The 17,192-nt window shown below is 40.2% G+C and overlaps 1 protein-coding gene across 3 annotated transcripts in view; it reads right to left on the reverse strand.

Annotated features, from left to right (window-relative positions):
• The window catches only part of CEP152 (centrosomal protein 152), a 93,169-nt gene that overhangs the window by 31,765 nt on the left and 44,212 nt on the right, over positions 1-17,192 (reverse strand). For all 3 annotated transcript variants that reach the window (XM_037054588.1, XM_037054586.1, XM_037054587.1), the window contains exons 13-17: positions 15,276-15,480; positions 11,302-11,430; positions 10,590-10,699; positions 9,402-9,530; positions 9,139-9,271 (exon numbers count right to left, since the gene is read on the reverse strand). In XM_037054588.1, coding sequence (XP_036910483.1) covers positions 9,139-9,271; positions 9,402-9,530; positions 10,590-10,699; positions 11,302-11,430; positions 15,276-15,480 — 706 coding nt within the window. The remainder of the gene's footprint in view (positions 1-9,138; positions 9,272-9,401; positions 9,531-10,589; positions 10,700-11,301; positions 11,431-15,275; positions 15,481-17,192) is intronic.

The raw sequence follows: 17,192 nt of genomic DNA on the forward strand, positions 1-17,192 counted from the left end.
TCAACACAAGGTTTTCCACAATGCAGGCACTGAGTACGTCTAATTAATGAACCTAATTTTACTCACTAGAACACATTACAATCTTGTTTGTTATGGTATTAAATTCTCCTGATTAGAATGGGCATTCAAGAGGGGGAGGTGTTCTTCTATCTTATGATTTCCACTTTCAACAGCGTAGTAGGATGGATACAAACACAATCAATCTTAGGCAAAACTGCAAAAACAATGAAATTTGCTTCTCCCTTTCCTTTTTCGCACCCACCTGGGATCCAGGGTTCTCAAATTGCTTCCCTGGCTACCAGACCCTGGCTGTACTGTGTCACTTGCAGTGGCTGTCTTGTGTAGCAGTCTCTGATCTCCTGATAGACAGTAACATTAGCTCTCTATCTCATCCCCCCATCCTCCTCATAAATAACTGGTTAGCAAATCTGACTAAGCACCAGTGTAAACACAGAGGATTTGTTTCGTGCCATCCAGATTTTAAATATATATCAGGAGATATATATACATATATATGTATATATGTATATATATATCCCGTAATACATATTTTATATTAAAAATGACTAGTAGAAATAATTTTAGGTGCCATACCACAGCATGAGATTAATGAAATGCCATTAGTGGGAGGGGATGGGTAATAAGGAATGAAGGCAAAACATTAGATAAATTCAGATGTCCCTGACCCCAATTATTAGCAATCAAGTGCGTAGGAGAAACTAAATTTAAATAAGCTTCAGAATGTATTTCATTTCCAACTCAGTTTTTAAGATAATTTGGTTCTTAATGTTCTAGAATGCTGTTAGCATTTCCTAATCAATTTGCTATTAGGTAAAGAAGCAATATTTTGTGTCTGAGCCTACCCAGTCATTACTTCTTCCTTCTAATCCATAACGCGGGTGTTTATTTGTCAATTTCAGATTTTCAACTTACCAGAATCATTTCACAATATAAAATTAGGTCATGGTTTCATTTAAAAAAATCAAAAAGCGCCCTAAAAAAATTAAATCCTAAATTGGGTTGAAGAATCAAGTGGGGTGGGGGATTCTTTTTAAATAAAATTGGCATAAACTACCAATAGCCCAATCCTAAGAAGCACATATAATGAGTGATTATCTACTCGACAATGAAAAGTTATGTGAATATTCAGGAAACATTTTCTCTCAACAGTTAGTATACTTTTTAAACGGTAACTAAAAAGAAATTTTAACCCATGCCTCTTTCTGTTCCTTATCCCAGTGTGCTTTAGCTACAGTATTTTTTGGACTATAAGATGCACTTCCCCTGCCCCAATTTGGGAAGAAATGGGAGGAGTGCGTCTTATAGTCTGAATGTGACTTACCTGGCTCACTGGGAGTAGAGGGGGGCAGCAGTGGAGTGGGGTCACAGGTTATTAAATATTTTACAATTTTTGCTTCAAAAATTTTCCCCTGTTTTCCTCCTCTAAAACATAGGTGCATCCTATGGTCTGGTGCATCTTATAGTCCTAAAAATACAGTAACTTCACTTCATTTTAAACTTGCTGTTCAGTATCAGTTTCTTGTTCTTTTTTAGCCACTTGGTTTTTTACCACTTGCTTTTTTACTTACCCATCATAAGGGTATCTTGGTAGTTTTCTTCAAGTTCCACCCACAGTTCCCTTATATTTTCTTCTCTGCTGCAACAACTGTGTCTCTCAACAAAATGCAAGTAACTATCTCTGTACAACACTACTATTCTCAAGTTAAACTTATAAAATAATGCCTATATGCATATAATAGAAAGCAGCAACAGAGACAAATGATCTTCCCAAATGCTAAGTCAACCAGTTGAACAAATTGCTTGTAAAGACCTGCATGCATTTCAAATATTGGATTAAAAAATTTACGATGGCTCTATTAAAAGAAAAAAATCTAATAAGTGAAACTCACATTTATGTTTATACTCCACCCATCGGGGGATTCATTAGATATCTTAGCCCAGAAAAAATAACATTTCTGAAACCCTTCTTTCTTGAGATAAGCCAAAAATTACTGCTCTAAACTAAAAGCAATGCATCCTGTGATAAATCCAAATTGGTTATTTCACTGTCAAAGACAAACAATTTTTTTTTATCAAAACTAGCTAAAGCATTATCGAACAAGAACTGTCAAGTGTCAGTTTGTGAACTATTCACACAACATTCTCTATTCTAGGAACCCCATTCATCTGAAAAACGGAATCCCTTGCATTATGTTATACTATTATAAATAAAACCCTACTTGGAGTCAAAATCACCTCTGGGAGTTTGCTTGAAAATTTTCAGAAACAGTTTTCTGGAGGTCCCACTGAGATGCCGTGAGAAGTCACACACTGCAGCCCACAGCCCGCAGGGCCGGAGAGGTGCACCTCACACACTAGTGCGCACAGCCACCGCGCTTTCGCTTTACATCGCTTTTGGTATTATTTCTGATTCCTGACTACCTGGCTGTCTGGGTTTTTTCTGGTTCACAGCCTGCCTCAATTGCCATCTGATTCCTCTCTGCCACTGGCACATACGTGCCAAGAGGATGATCTCTATGTTATGCCGTATGAGTTCAGAAGGTCTCTGGTGACTGAGGGACTCATTTCTTCACAGTCAGGTCACGGGACTGCAGCTGTCCTCACTGTGGGGCAGTCTCAACCACATGGTTAAGACAGTTGTCCCATATCACATCATATGTCACTGTTATTATTTGATTGTAGAAGAAATCCTCAAATTTTCCTATCTGTCTAAGTCTAACCCTCAGGAGTTATTTCCATTTGCATCTGCATTTCCTTTTGACCCACAGTAGCAGACTGCTACCAATTTTTTCTGTTTGTGGGCATATACATTAATTTGCTACATAATAACTAAGCCAAAATTTAGTGATTTAAAACAACAAACCTCTATTACTTCTCATAATTCTGAGGCCAGATGGGGCATGGTTCTGGTCTAAGCCAGTTCAGCTGACCTCTGCCGGTAACTGGGACTACATGGTCTAAGACGGCCTCACTCGCATGTCTTCTGGTTAGTTTGGTGTCTGCGAGGACAATGGCAATGACTCGATCACCAGTGCCACCATCCAACAGGTCATCCCAGATCATACCCCTGCTGGTGGTCACAGGTTTCCTGAGCATTGAGCTCCCAAAATCCCCAACGCACCAATGCTTTCTAGGCCTCCTTTTGCATAACATTTGCTAGTATCCCATTGGCCAAAGTCAGTCATGTGACAAAGATCAAATTCAAGGATTAAAAACAAACTCTACCTTTTATTGCGAACAGCCACAAAGTCACATTACAAGGGGACAAGCATTCAGGCATAAGAGAAAGGTCTGGCCATTTTTGCATGCAATTCACCAGTGAGGAAAACCTTGCTTCCCTCTCTTTACAGAGGAAAAATAACAGATTCACTGGGTATAGGGATCCGCCATCTGAACATACGACCGAAATACCTAATTCAGAAAGTTTTGGCACTAAAGGTAAAGAAATATTTGAACAGTTTAAAAACATTTAAACTTGTTTGGCATGGCTTGAACAGCAAAAACCTTTACCTCATAAGGTTTCTGAGTCAGTCCTCATAAGGACTGACTTAGCATGTATCATAATGAAATACATGTATAGGTATGGCATTATGAATGGGAATATTAAACATCTGTTTGAAGGGTTCTCTGTGGATGACTTTTTTCTCCTTTCTCTGACCAAGCCAGGGTAATGTAAGGAAAGTTCTGTCTGTTAATAAAATCCCTAAAACTTGGAATTGAGCTCCTACTTAACCCCTAGCTGGACTCAATACCTGTGTCAGAAAAGAGCACGAGAGGCCCCCATACATTGGTATTTCTCTCCCTCTCTCCTTCCCTTCCTCTCTAAAGATAAATAAATAAAATCTTAAAAAAAAAAAAGAAAAGAGCACACATGAAACATTTTCCATACAACTTTGGACTCCTGGTGCCGAATGTCTTAAAAAATCTGTATCCAGACTAAGTTCCCAACCTAAAGCTCAGCCACAGGAAAAATGGCTTATGCCCCTTAGGGGAGGGCTCCCCCCAAAAGTTCCTTGGTTTGTTCCACATTTTAATAACACTCTTCTGTTGTGTGAGTGTGAAATATAGCATAGGAAAATAGACTGGCATATCTTTACTCACCTCTGGAGGATATAAAATAATTAAAGTCTCTTAAATTTAAAGAAGTTCTATTCTGACTGGCTTATAAAGACTTCTACTCTGGCTGATGTGGCTCAGCAGATTGAGAACCAGCCTGCAAACCAAAGAAACGCCAGTTTGATTCCCAGTCAGGGCACAAGCCTGGGTTGCAAGCCAGGTTCCCAGTAGGGGGCACCTGAGAGGCAACCACACATTAATGTTTCTCTCTCTCTCTTTCTCCCTTCCCCTCTAAAAATGAACAAATACAGGGATCGAATTGATACTTATTGATATTAAGTATCAATAAGAGGATTTTATTTATTTATTTTATTTAGTTATTTTATTTTATTTTATTTGTTATTTTTAGAGGTGAAGGAAGGGAAAGAGAGAGGGAAAGAGAAATATCAATGTGTGGTTGCCTCTCGTGTGTCCCCTGCTGAGAACTGGCCTGCAACCCAGGCATGTGCCCTGACTGGGAATTGAACCAGCGACCCTTTGGTTCATAGGCCCACACTCAATCCACTGAGCTACACCAGCCAGGGCAAATAAAATATTTTTTAAAAAAGAAAAAAGCCTCCTAAGCCTTATAAAGAGCTTATATACATATACATATCTAGCAGAAGTAAGACATGCTTCAGTGTGATTGGTATGGTAATAATATGGGTGTTAATAGTTTATAGTTTTAATTTGAATATTTCACCTAAAGTATCATATGGTGTGCTTGAGTATAATATTATGTTACACAATAACATGTTTATGATTTTATAATGAAAAAGGGGCATTATTTGTGCTGGACCCCCGTGTGTATGTATAAACATAAATATAAAAAAACAAAGAGAAGAAAGGAATTAAACTTCTCATGTTTTAAGTACACTGGCCCTTTAAGTGTGGGGTGTATAACTACAAAGGGATAGCACAAGTCTTCTTTTTAGGGTGATGAAACTGTTCTGTATTCTGATCCTTTTATACATTTGTTAAAATGTATAGAACTGTACACTAAATTTAAAAATGAGTTAATTTGAAAGGTCTCATGGATGAGGACAATGGGGGGAGGATTGAATGTGGGAGGTGGGTAGGCAGGGCAGGGGAGAGCAATGGGGGAAAAATGAGGACAACTATGATTAAACAACAACAAGAAAAAAAAATTTTTTAAATGAGTTTATTTGAGACATGCTTGACCTCTTTTCACAACCATGTCAAAATTACAACTAAAATAAAGAACAACTATCACTCAGGAACATCAGAAATCAAGCTGAATTGGAAGTCTGACAACAACAAAATCAGGCTGAATGAAAGTCGAACAATTATGGAATTAAAGAAACCACATCCATCCAGACTGGGAGAGACGCAGATGCAGAATGGGCTGGTCTCACTTCTATGTGCAGTGGATAAAAATTCAGGAGATCTATCTAGGGAGCAAGGAGTCCCAGCCCTACACCAGGCCCCCAGACCAGGATTCCAGGGCCAGGAAGGTAAGTTCCCACAACTTCTGGCTTCAAAAACCAGTGGGGAATTGAGTCAGTGGAAGAAACTTCTGGAGCCCCAAACAGTTCCTCTTAAAGAACTCACTCTCTGTCTGTCTGTCTCTGTCTCTGTCTCTGTCTCTCTCTCTCTCTCTCACACACACACACACACACACACACACACAGGCGCTCATCTACTCTGGCTCATTCCCTCTGAGTTCCACCACAAGGGCAGTAATTTGAAAGGCACCAATGGCATAGAGGGAGAAACTGAAGTGTCTGACATCATGGCCAGCAAAGGCCATGTCCCTTTGCTAAACCCTCCCCCCACAGAGCCAGTAAGCTGGTGCTGGTATGTGAGACTCCATCAACCTGCTTAACACTGAGCCACATTGGAGATGTCACAGTAACTGGAGGCTCCACCCTGCCCAACTTCCAGACCCACTCAATCTTCTTTTCCATAATAATGGGCTGGTGTTGGCTCCTAAATCCTGTGAAACAAACAACAGCTGACTTCAGTGAGCCCTAGCAGCAGCCAGATTACATTCACAGCTTGGCTTCACCTGGGAATCTCAAACTCAGGGCAAGTAGTAGCCATCTCAGATTGCTTTACAGCTCAAGAAGGATGCCCCAGGCAAAACACAGGTGGGGGCTGACCTTGGACTGCACCTCCTGGGAAACCCCGGGGCCAGAGCACCCAGTGGACAACTACAGACCACATCAGAGCACCACCACCCTGCTCCTGCACAGCTGATCCTCCATGGAGGGTAGAGGTTGGTGGTCAGTGGTCACAGCCAGTCTTTGAAGCTGACAGGCCTGGGTAAATGCTTCCCATTGACCTGCCAACAGCAACCGAAGCTCAACTGCAAGAGAGGGGTATGCTCAGCCCAAGGTTGAGTACCCAGCTTGGGTGATAGGGGAGGCTGTACCACTGGACCCCACAGGTCACGTGCTACATTAGGCCAGGCTACCAAGACATGGAGTCAAAGCAGCTCTACCAAATACAAAGCGGCTCTACCAAATACAAAGACAGGGAGGCTGCCAAAACAAAGACAGCGAGGCTGCCGAAACACAGAAACAAAGCAACAAGGCCCAAATGGAAGAACAGATCAAAACTCCAGAAAAAAAGCTAAACAAAATGGAGATAAGCAATCTACCAGATGCATAGTTCAAAACACTGGTTACAAGGATGTTCAAGGAACTTAGTGAGGACCTCGGATGTATAAAAAAAACCCAGTCAGAAACAAAGGTTACACTCATTAAAATAAAGAACAATTAATAGGGAAACAACAGTAGAGTGGATGAAGCCAAGAATCAAATCAATTATTTAGAACATAAGGAAACAAAAAACAACCAATCGGAACAACAAGAAAATAGAATCCAAAAAAAGTGAGAATAGTATAAACAGCCTCTAGGACAACTTCAGGAGGTTGTAGACATTCACATCATAGTGGTACCAGAAGGAGAAGAGCAAACAATTGGAAATCTGTTTGAAAGAATAATGAAAAAAAAACTTCCCTAATTTGGTGAAGGAAATACACATGCAACTCCAAGAAGCACAGAGTCCCAAATAAGATGGATGCAAACAGGTCCACACCAAGACACATAATAATTAAAAAACCAAAGATTAAAGATAAAGAGAGAGTCTTAAAAGCCAGAGAGAAAAGAAGTTAGTTACCAGATAGTTGCCAGATTTTGGGCGGGGGGGTGGGGAGAATGGGTGAAGAGGTGAGGGGATTAAGAAATACAAATAGGTAGTTACAGAATAGCCCTGGAGATGTAAAGTACAGTATAGGAAATGGAGTAGCCAAAGAACTTATACACATGATCCATGGACATGAACAGTGGTGGGGGGATTGCCTGAGGGAGTGGGGGGCACTGGGTGGAGGCAGGGCAAAGTGGGAAAATGCAGGACAACTGTAATAGCATATTCAATAAAACATAATAATAAACAGTTAATTGTACGGTAGGACAATTTTTAAATTTTAAAGTAAAAAGTAAGTTTAACCTGTAAGTTTCTTCAGAAGGGCCAAATAGCACTTCTGACTTTCCTTCCTGCCCCTGGGCAAGCACTCAACAGCCGAAGTATCGAAGTAGCGGCTATTAACTACAACTAATTATATAAAATACAATTTTTCAACCACATACTTTTTTTTAATCCTCACCCTAGGATATGTTTTTATTGATTCTGGAGGGAGAGGAAGGGTGGGGGGCAGACAGAGAGGGAGAGAGAGACAGAGAGGAAGAGAGAGAGACAGAGAGAGAGAGACAGAGAGGGAGAAATCAAGTTGAGGGAAATACTGATCAGTCTCCTCCCACTGGCCCCAGAGATTGAACCCACAACCTGCAGGTGCACGGGACAGTGCTCCACCAAGCCACCAGTAGGGCCCAAGTTGTTTCTTTTAAAAAATACCAGAAAATATATTCCTGAAAAGAATGACTTCTTTGAGAGAATTGCTCATGTTCTTGCCAATTTATATATATATTTTAAAAAGAATCACACTAGATATCTCCCTATTTTAATTTGTAAAACATTATTGAAAGTTAAGTCCTTAATTTCTAGGTAATTTAAGATCTCTTCTATTATACTGCCAGTACTAACTAAAACAGCTCCCTTTAGAAGCTGATATACATGACATATTTTTTACCATATTAATCTACTCGAAAATAATCAAAATATTAAATGAATTGAGTTCCTCACCTGCTCTTTACTATTCTTTTTAAGTCTGTGGTAGCAACAGTTTGCTTTAAGGTAATGTATTCAAAAATCTCTGTATAAAACATTTACTCAGGCCTTTAAAAATATTTTCTAATCTTGACGCAGGTGGCTCTGAAATTGTGGTCTGTAGTTGGTCCAAAGAGGGAGTCAGATGTGTGTCTGGATGAGGCTCTGGCCAGCGCAGGGACGAAGAAAGGAGGGGCAACTCTTTATGTGTGATTTTACTCCTGGATACTCACCAAAGGAAACTGGGAGGATTCAGACAGGCGTAGAGAGTGCACTGTGGCCCTCATTTCCCAGAAAAGGTCCCGCCAACACTGACCTCCTCCTCCATAACCTCCACATCACCACCTTCCATCACGAAACCCAAGTTCAAATCCTCCCTCTGCTCTCCAGAATAAAATGATGCTTAGGCACTGACAGAGAAATGGGTCAGAGGAAAATGTCTCTGAAGGAAATACTTTGTACGGGGCTCACAGGACTGGATATGGCTGCCTGAGTAGCCGAGAAGTAAATGCAAAACAAGGACCCCTGGGTTTCAGACTCAGTCACTAGGTCCACTCTTATTTTCAGAATTCATTCCTGCCTCTTAGAATATATCGATAAGGAAGAATGATTTTCTCCTATATGTGAGCCCATTTCTACTAAGGGTTTAATAATCATCTCAACTGTATTTTGTGAGCTATATTAGTGTGACTAATTATATAAAAAGTAGCCAGAAGTAAAGAGGCTGCCTTCCCCATCACATGAGAGAACAAGTGTATTGGTGTCATTCAATGACAATAGTGAGGCTGGAGAGATCAAACCAAGCGAACACAATATGAACTTGGACGGTACCTTCTCCTGAGCCTGGTGCTCCTTTTCGATGGTCTTCCTGAAAGCCAATTCTAGATCATCCTTTTCCCTGCACACTTCCAGGTAACACTCCTGCACAGCAGCCACCTCCTTATTCATCTTGTCTAATTCAGTCCTGGGTACACAGAACAGCAAGTAAAGAACCATAAAAAAATGCAAGGGCTGCAGCACAATTTTCTCTAAACTATAAAACAGGGGAATATTGTCTCACAGATTCAAGGGCAGCTAAACTCTTTTATTCTCACCTAAGTTGCAAGCGGGTCGCTTCATAAACTTCAAAGAGCTCCTGCTTCTCCAAAGCATGCTTTGCTAACAGGCTTTCTCGTATCTGGGCTTTCATAGCTTCATGGTGCTGCTGGTAAGTCCTCTCACACCTGGAAACAGAAGACGGATGGTAGGTTCTAAGGCAGGCCCAGGGTTACTAGAAACGCCATGGATAAACTGGCTTCCCGTCTTCCCTCCCTCCCACTCTACTCAATGCAAATTAGAATTGAGGTCAGATTGGATTTTCTCAACCAAAAATGGTAGTAATTTTCAATATATGATCTTATATGAATCTTTACATTTTTATTTCTTCAAATGTTTCTAGAAAAAAATTAAAAACTTGAATGTGAGGATGTTCCAGTCCTTCAAACAGAGAAAATAGTCTGTGCTGAGGCCCTGGCTGGTGTGGCTCAGTGCATTGAGCACTGGCCTGTGAACCAAAGGGTCGCCAGTTCGATTCCCAGCCAAAGCATATGCCTGGGTTTCGGGCAGGTCCCCAGTGAAGGGCACATGAGGCAACCACACACTCATGTTTCTCTCCCTCTTTTTCTACCTTCCTTCCCTTCTCTCTGAAAATTAAAAATAAAAAAAAAATAAGTCCTCAAAATAAAATTGAAATTGAAAATGAAATTATTTTAAATATATTTTAAATTGAAATTTAAAATATAGTAAAATAAAAATTGAAATAATCTAGGTTGGGGTTCCAAAATTGCAAGTCATCTACATCAAACACAAATACTAGCACTACCAAACTCACAAGTAAGTTATGTTCCATGAGTCTGTTTCCAAGTTTATGATTTGGTATTTGGAAGACATAGACCCTTCCACAGATTTCTTTCTTGTAAAGAATAGCTTCCCAGACTAGCCTGGGTAAAACACCATTAAGGTATACCACTTCAATGAACTACCATTTGGTGGTGCTATAGAATCCAACCCACTACATAATATCATTTCTATGGAAAATGAGTTCCAAATTCTAATTTGAGAAGCTAAGGACTCACCTTCTCCAATCCAAAGTCTCAATAGGGAGGATTCACACCATCATTTCTCTCCAATCTCTTTGGTTGTGGTGGTTCGGGGGGCGGGGGGGGGGGGGGGGGGGGGGGGGGNGGGAGAGAAAAGGAGGAGGCACCCAGGAAGCAGGCAGGAGCTTTCTACACAGACCTTACCTACTAACAGTGTCTTGTTTATCCCGGTCAAAATCTTGTACCATTTGTCTCATTTGATTACATAAGTCCTGATTTGTATTTCTCAGCTTTTCTTCAGTTTCTTTAAGTGCCTAGATACAAAAGAATAAAGTATTTATGGAAATAAGTATCATTTTTCAATGACCAGTCTAATCTCATTTTTAACATCCTTTGTACTTTAGCTCTACCCTGTAACATTATCTGACATAATATCATTTTTATACTTCCACAAAAGTCTCTTCATGCCTTGATAAGAGTACAGAATCCTTTATTTGACAAGTAGCTTTCTGAAGAGCAAAAATTTTAATTTTGTATATAATTTGAAATATATAAAATGAAAATGCTTAACCAGAGAAGTATTGGCTAACTGATGCCATAGGATAAGTCTTAGAATTAATAGTCTTCAGTAACCTTCTCAATAAGCAAAGTCTTACTTTCTGGTCAAGGGCTGGCTCAAGAGGCAAGAACATCTCTATTGGCCGTGTTCCTGGTACAGACAGAAAACTGGATTTACACCAACTTACCTTCTAATACCCTACCACCTCGTGACCAATACTAAAGGGGAATAACTGGAATCCTTAATCACCTACTAATGCCCTAATACTGCCTCTGTATTTTTGAAAAGTCTATCATACCCCTTGCATTTAATGAGGCCATAAAAATTCTCACAAAACATAACAGCTTTTTTAATTACCTGATTTTGTTGCTGTAAACCTTGAATTTCATTCTTAAGTCGCAGAATATCATCTTTGATAATCATTTCAGATGTGGAAGAGTCAGGCCATAACTGATTAGCTGGTTTTTCTGAGGTATCTGTTTTAATCTAAATGTTTTAAAAAAGTCAAAAGTTTTTCAGCTTTTAAAAATAATCTAAGTAGTTCTTTTGAAATAATGTCATATTTATGAAGAAATTGAAAAACAGTACAAGGTTTAATAATTTTCATATACCTCTTACCATGATCCCCAAATATAACCACAGCACAATTGTCAAAGTTAGGAAAGTAACTAGGACACAATACTATTAACTAACCTTCGGACATTACACAAAATTTTCTGATTTTCCTCTAACGTCCATTTCTGGTTCAGGATCCAATCAGTGACCCCACACTGCATTTAGTTGTCCCGCCTCATTGGTTTCCTGCAACCTAGGACAATTCTTCATTCTCTGTCCTTCAAACTCATGATCTTTTTGATTGCTAACCCATTACTTTGCAGGATGCCCCTCAATTTGGATTTTTCTGATTTTGCTTCATTATAAAATTCAGGTTATGCACTTTGAGGCATGAACGCCACAGAAATGATGTACGTGCTTTTCAGGGGAGACACGATACCAATGTCTCATCACTGGTGGTGATCAACTGATGAAGGTAGTGTCTACAAGCACTTGTACCTCAAAGCTGCTGTTTTTCCACTTATAATTAATAAGTATCTTATAAGGAGATACTTCAAGATTATGTAAGTATTGTGTTTTTCATCATACTTTCACCCACACATACATACTTTGTTCAATAAGTACAATCCTTACGACTCCTGATGGACTTTGGCAGATAGTTTCTAGAAAGTTTGTACAAACGTGTACCCTGACGACTTTGTCCCAGCTCTCCTTCCCTTCAGTAGCAATGACGGTCTTTAAGTGACGACTGCATTCCGTGGGGGAAAGGGTATCCAGCCATTGATTTCATTTGCATTTCTTCTCCTGCCCCAGAGTGGAACCTCTTACATACCTTCACTATCCGTTTGTTTCACACCTTCCCAAACTGGTCTGTTTACATGACTTTGCTTTCCTCTTACCATCTAAAGGTCTTCCTTACCTATTTTTATGAGTTCTTTATTTAGTGAGGGGTCATGAAGATTTTTTTAAATACCTACTCTGCTGGACTTGTTGGTTTATTTGTATTTACCCAAACTCTGAGCTTGATGTTTAAAAACTACCCTGTACCAAGGTTCATTCTACTCATTGGGGAGAAGGAGGTATGTGTATCTCGGTATCTTGTTCCCATGTCGGGTGACAAGACACTGAGGCTTCGGCTCAGTCTTCCAATTCACAGTCTTCACTTCAGAAGGAACTACTCCAGTTGTTGACATTCCTCTTTTCATTTGCCATCATTTCCCAGAGGCCATTGCTCCTACCCCAGTCAGAAGAGAGAATAGCTAAGCATACTTACTCCGCTACCTGCTCTCCCTTTTGGGGGATACAAATGAGACTTTAAAAGATTTTACTGACTCATTAGAATGGCTTTCATTTTTTTAACTTGGCCTCCAGTTTTTAAAGTTTATGATACGCATTTGTGCTTCCTTCCCCACTGGCAAGTTTCTTATTACTAGGAATAAACATATATCATACAGATACACTGGAAAACAGTTTTCACTGCCAGCGACTGCACTCAGTTTTGACACATGATCTCACAGTACAGACTCACAGAAACGACGTGCCTTTCCCTGTCAGCACAAAATCCTTACAAACATCTTTTAAATGTCACAATAAAGTTTCTTTCTAACGGCAGAACACCAAAGATGTTATCTTCAAGAAAACAAGAACTGTAATATTATACCAACTCTCATACTATCTTCATAACTTCTACACCTGAAAAAATTCTAGCTAGGAACCTTCTAAGCTGGCTATTGAACATTGACTATTAAGCAGCTTATAATTAGAGTATGGCTTTAATGATCTCTACTGAGTGTCAGACACAGAAAGGTCACTGTGTTTTATTAATTATGCTTACAAAATACGAAGTGTAGGTATAGGCCCCAGACTGCTAGTCAGCTACTTTGGTTTTCCTAAGGCCTTTAGCACATTCTACCTCAGTGGCCCGGTTTTCAAGTGGAATGATCAGCACAGTATTTGATCCACACAATACTAATACTAATGTTTGATTAGTATTTTCTAACCCCATTAGAAAAGATGTGAGAAATAAGTGACAAAGGCGAGGTCTGAAGGTGTCCATGGGCTAATTACATTACATGTAAACTTGAGTGTTTATTGAAAAACCACCTGTTGGTTAAGTTACTATATTCTCTCCTGTTCCCCCATCCAGGAAGTGGATCAATATGTGTATCAATTCAACAAATACTTACTGAGGAAGTATGCAGTGAATTATCAACACAACACTGCTATATAGTAACACAGGAATCAACACAAGAATCTCCTAGTGAGAATATAGTAAGTTGAAGCAGAACAGACATAAGCAGCAAGGGCTGAGTCACACTTTAAGAAAAACCAAAGGCAGACTGCTGGGAACTCGTGACAGCAAAGGAGAAGCTGAACAAAGCATCTTCGAAGATGAGGAGGCTCCCTTCGACTCCCTGACCAACCAGACGACAGGGCTAAAGGAGAGGCCCAAAACAAAAAACAGCATGAGGCATGAAACGGTCACCACCACACACATGAAAGTGTGACAAACGCCATCAGAAATCTCAAAATAAAACGAAGAAAGCGCCAAGACACCTGAGGTCAGGTTCAGACTCCATGTTGGCGTTCTCCTCTCCTAAGTCTTAGGACAGTCTCCCCAAAATGCTCAAACCAATCACCTCTGATCTAACACAAACTGAGACACAAACTTTCATTTCCATCCTTTTCCAAAAACATATAGAAACAGTTAAAACAGCTTGAATGTTAGCGGTGCTGCTGAAAAGGGGTCTCTCCCAGTTGGCTGTTAACACTGAAATCAATGTCCTACTCATCAAACACCGTTCCTGAGAAAGGGGAACCAGACTGGGCAGGCCGTTAGCAGTAGGAACACACTATTATTTCTAGAAAATAAATGACAATTAAAGTTCTATAATACTAAGGTACCCTAGAACATCCTGAAAACTTTCTTTTAAAAGGACTATTTTAATAAACACACTCCCTAGTTGAAAGGATCAGGAGATAAAAGAGTACTAACGTAGAAAGTAAAAAAGTATTTCCATCTAGGAGGAAAAGAAATACACTACATTCATTTTCCTCCTTCCCCTTCCTTCTAGTTTGCTAAGTCTTTTTACACTATTTTCCGCTGGGAGTAAGTACACATGAGTTGGACTCTGTAAAATACGGAAGCACGAGAAACGCGGCTATGGAAGGAGGGCCACCCTGAAAGGCTCCGATAGGACAACCCTGGGGAAATAACCTCGCCTCCTCATTATTCAAGGGTGCTCACTTCAGTGTGCCTTGGGATTGACTCTGTAGCCTCCGAAGGGTCATCAACTGCCCCCGCTTCATTTTCCTCGTGAACCAAGGAGAATAACTGAAGGACATAAGGTGGATCAGCGGCTCTGACACAACCTGACTCTGTGCCTCTCCCCCCGTGACACCACCACTTCCATTATGGAAATATGGGCCAGAGAAATCTCACGGACGACATGCTAAATAAAGAATTCAGCTGGATGTTAGGGCCCCGTTGGTACAAGCCATCTTGAGGAAATGCAGCTACTTTGTTACATGGGATGGATGATCCCTTGGATTTATGATAAAGACATTTTACCTAATGGGCATCTCATTCAACAGGTGCCAGGAGTAACTAGAAAATATAGTCCTTTAAATGGCATTTCCCTCTCTAAATTTTACTTCTAAAAAAAGTCAAACAAGCCCCTGAAAAAACAGAGGTTTCATTTAAACGTGAAAATTGTAAGCATTTTCTCCAGGAAGCCCTCTGAAAATGATGTCTTAGGTCTACAGATGCCACGCACCTCAACCTCGATGCTCCTTACACCCTTCTCCACCTGCTGCAGGTCTTCAATTTTCTCATGACAGCCTCTGAGATCACTCTGCAACCGAGACACCAGGCGGCGCTTCACTGAGTTGCTGGCCAGCAAACGCTGCACTTCTGCCTTCAGCTCCAGGATCATCTCATCTTTGGAAAGCTCTTCCTTTGGGTCTTCTTCTTGTACAGTGCTAATGGGGAAATTATCATATTTTAAATTAAGTCAAGTAACAAATCAAGCATGGTAATTCCTTAAAAGCTACTCACTGCAATGAAAACCCCACAGCTGACATCCATGCTTTATGGTGAATGACTGAATACTTACCTCCCCCTAGCAAGGCAATCATGTCTGCTCTTGCCACTTCTACCCAACACTGTACTAGAAAAAAAGGATAAAAAGGGCCCAGGCCAGGTGGCTTAGTTGGTGGGAGCACCATCCTGTACACCAAAAAAAAGTTACAGGTTCAATCCACACTTGTACAGGTATGTACAGGAGACAACAGATTAGGAGTGTCCAACATACGGGGCCCACGGGCCACATGCAGCCCAGGATGGCTATGAGTGCAGCCCAACACAAAACTGTAATTTCCTTAAAACATTATGAGATTTTTTTGTGTGATTACATATAGCAATGTGTTTAACGTGTGGCCCAAGACAACTCTTTCTTCTTCCAGTGTGTCCCAGAGACACCAAAAGGTTGGACACCCCTTTCGGTATCTCCTCCTCTCCACCTCTTTCCTCTCCCTCTCCCCCTCCTTTCCCTTTTCCTCCCCTCCTTTCCTCTTCTCTTCTCTTCTCTCTCTCTCTCTCTCTCTCTCTCTCTCCCTCTCTCTCCCCTTCCCTCTCTCATATGAATAAACATCCTCAGGTGAAGATTTTTAGAAAACAAAAAAATTAAATGCATCTATATTGAAAGGAAGGAAGTATGACTATCTTTATTTTCAGATGACATATATTGAATATATAAAAAACTCTAAGAAGTCCACTGAAAAACTTTACAAGTACATGCAGCTCAGCTGTGTCAGGATTCAAGGTGAACATACAACATCAACTGTGTTTTTGTACAGAAGTGATGAACCACCTGAAAACAGAATTGAGAAACAATCCCGCAAAGAGAATACAATACCTAGGAATAAATTTAACACAAGAAGTAGGACACTGAAAACCACAAAACTACCAATGCAGATGACTGGAACACTAAAAAAGAAATTAAAGAAGATCTAAACAAATGAAAAGACACCGTGTTCAGGGATCTGGAGACAATAGTGTTAAGATGGCAATGCTCCCAAATTTGATCTACAGCTTCCATGCAACCCATACCCGAATCCGGCCTGTTTCTTTGTAGAGACTGACAAACTGATCCAAAAACTCATATGGAAATGCAAGAAACAGAGAACAGCCAAAACAATCTCTAAAAAAACAAAACTGAAAAACTCACAGTTCTGAATGTCAAACCTTACTAAAATGCACAGCAATCAAGTGAGTGTGGTACTGGTCCAAGGACAGATATATAGAGAGATATTTTGGAATATTGCTCTCAATGAGAGCCCAGAAATAAACCTCACGTTACAGTCAACTGATTTTCAACAAGAGTGCCCAAAAACAATGCAATGGGGAATATGCTTTTTCGATAAATGATACTGGGACAGTGGGATATCCATTCCACGAAAAAGAATAAAGTTAGGTCCCTATTTCACATTGCATGCAAAGATTAACATAAAATGGACACGAGACCTAATATAAAAGACAAAACTCTTTGAAGAAACCATAGGTACAAATTTTTAGGACCTTGGGTTAGGGAATTGTTTCTTAGGTACCAAAAGCATACAAAAGCTGAGAAAAAAAGGTAAGTTGGACTTTGTAATATTAAACGCTTTGGTGCTTCAAAAGATGCTATCAAGAA

This window comes from Sturnira hondurensis, unplaced genomic scaffold (genome assembly GCF_014824575.4).
Source record: "Sturnira hondurensis isolate 20B ecotype Veracruz unplaced genomic scaffold, ASM1482457v3 Scaffold0008196, whole genome shotgun sequence".
Taxonomy (NCBI): Eukaryota; Metazoa; Chordata; class Mammalia; order Chiroptera; family Phyllostomidae; genus Sturnira; species Sturnira hondurensis.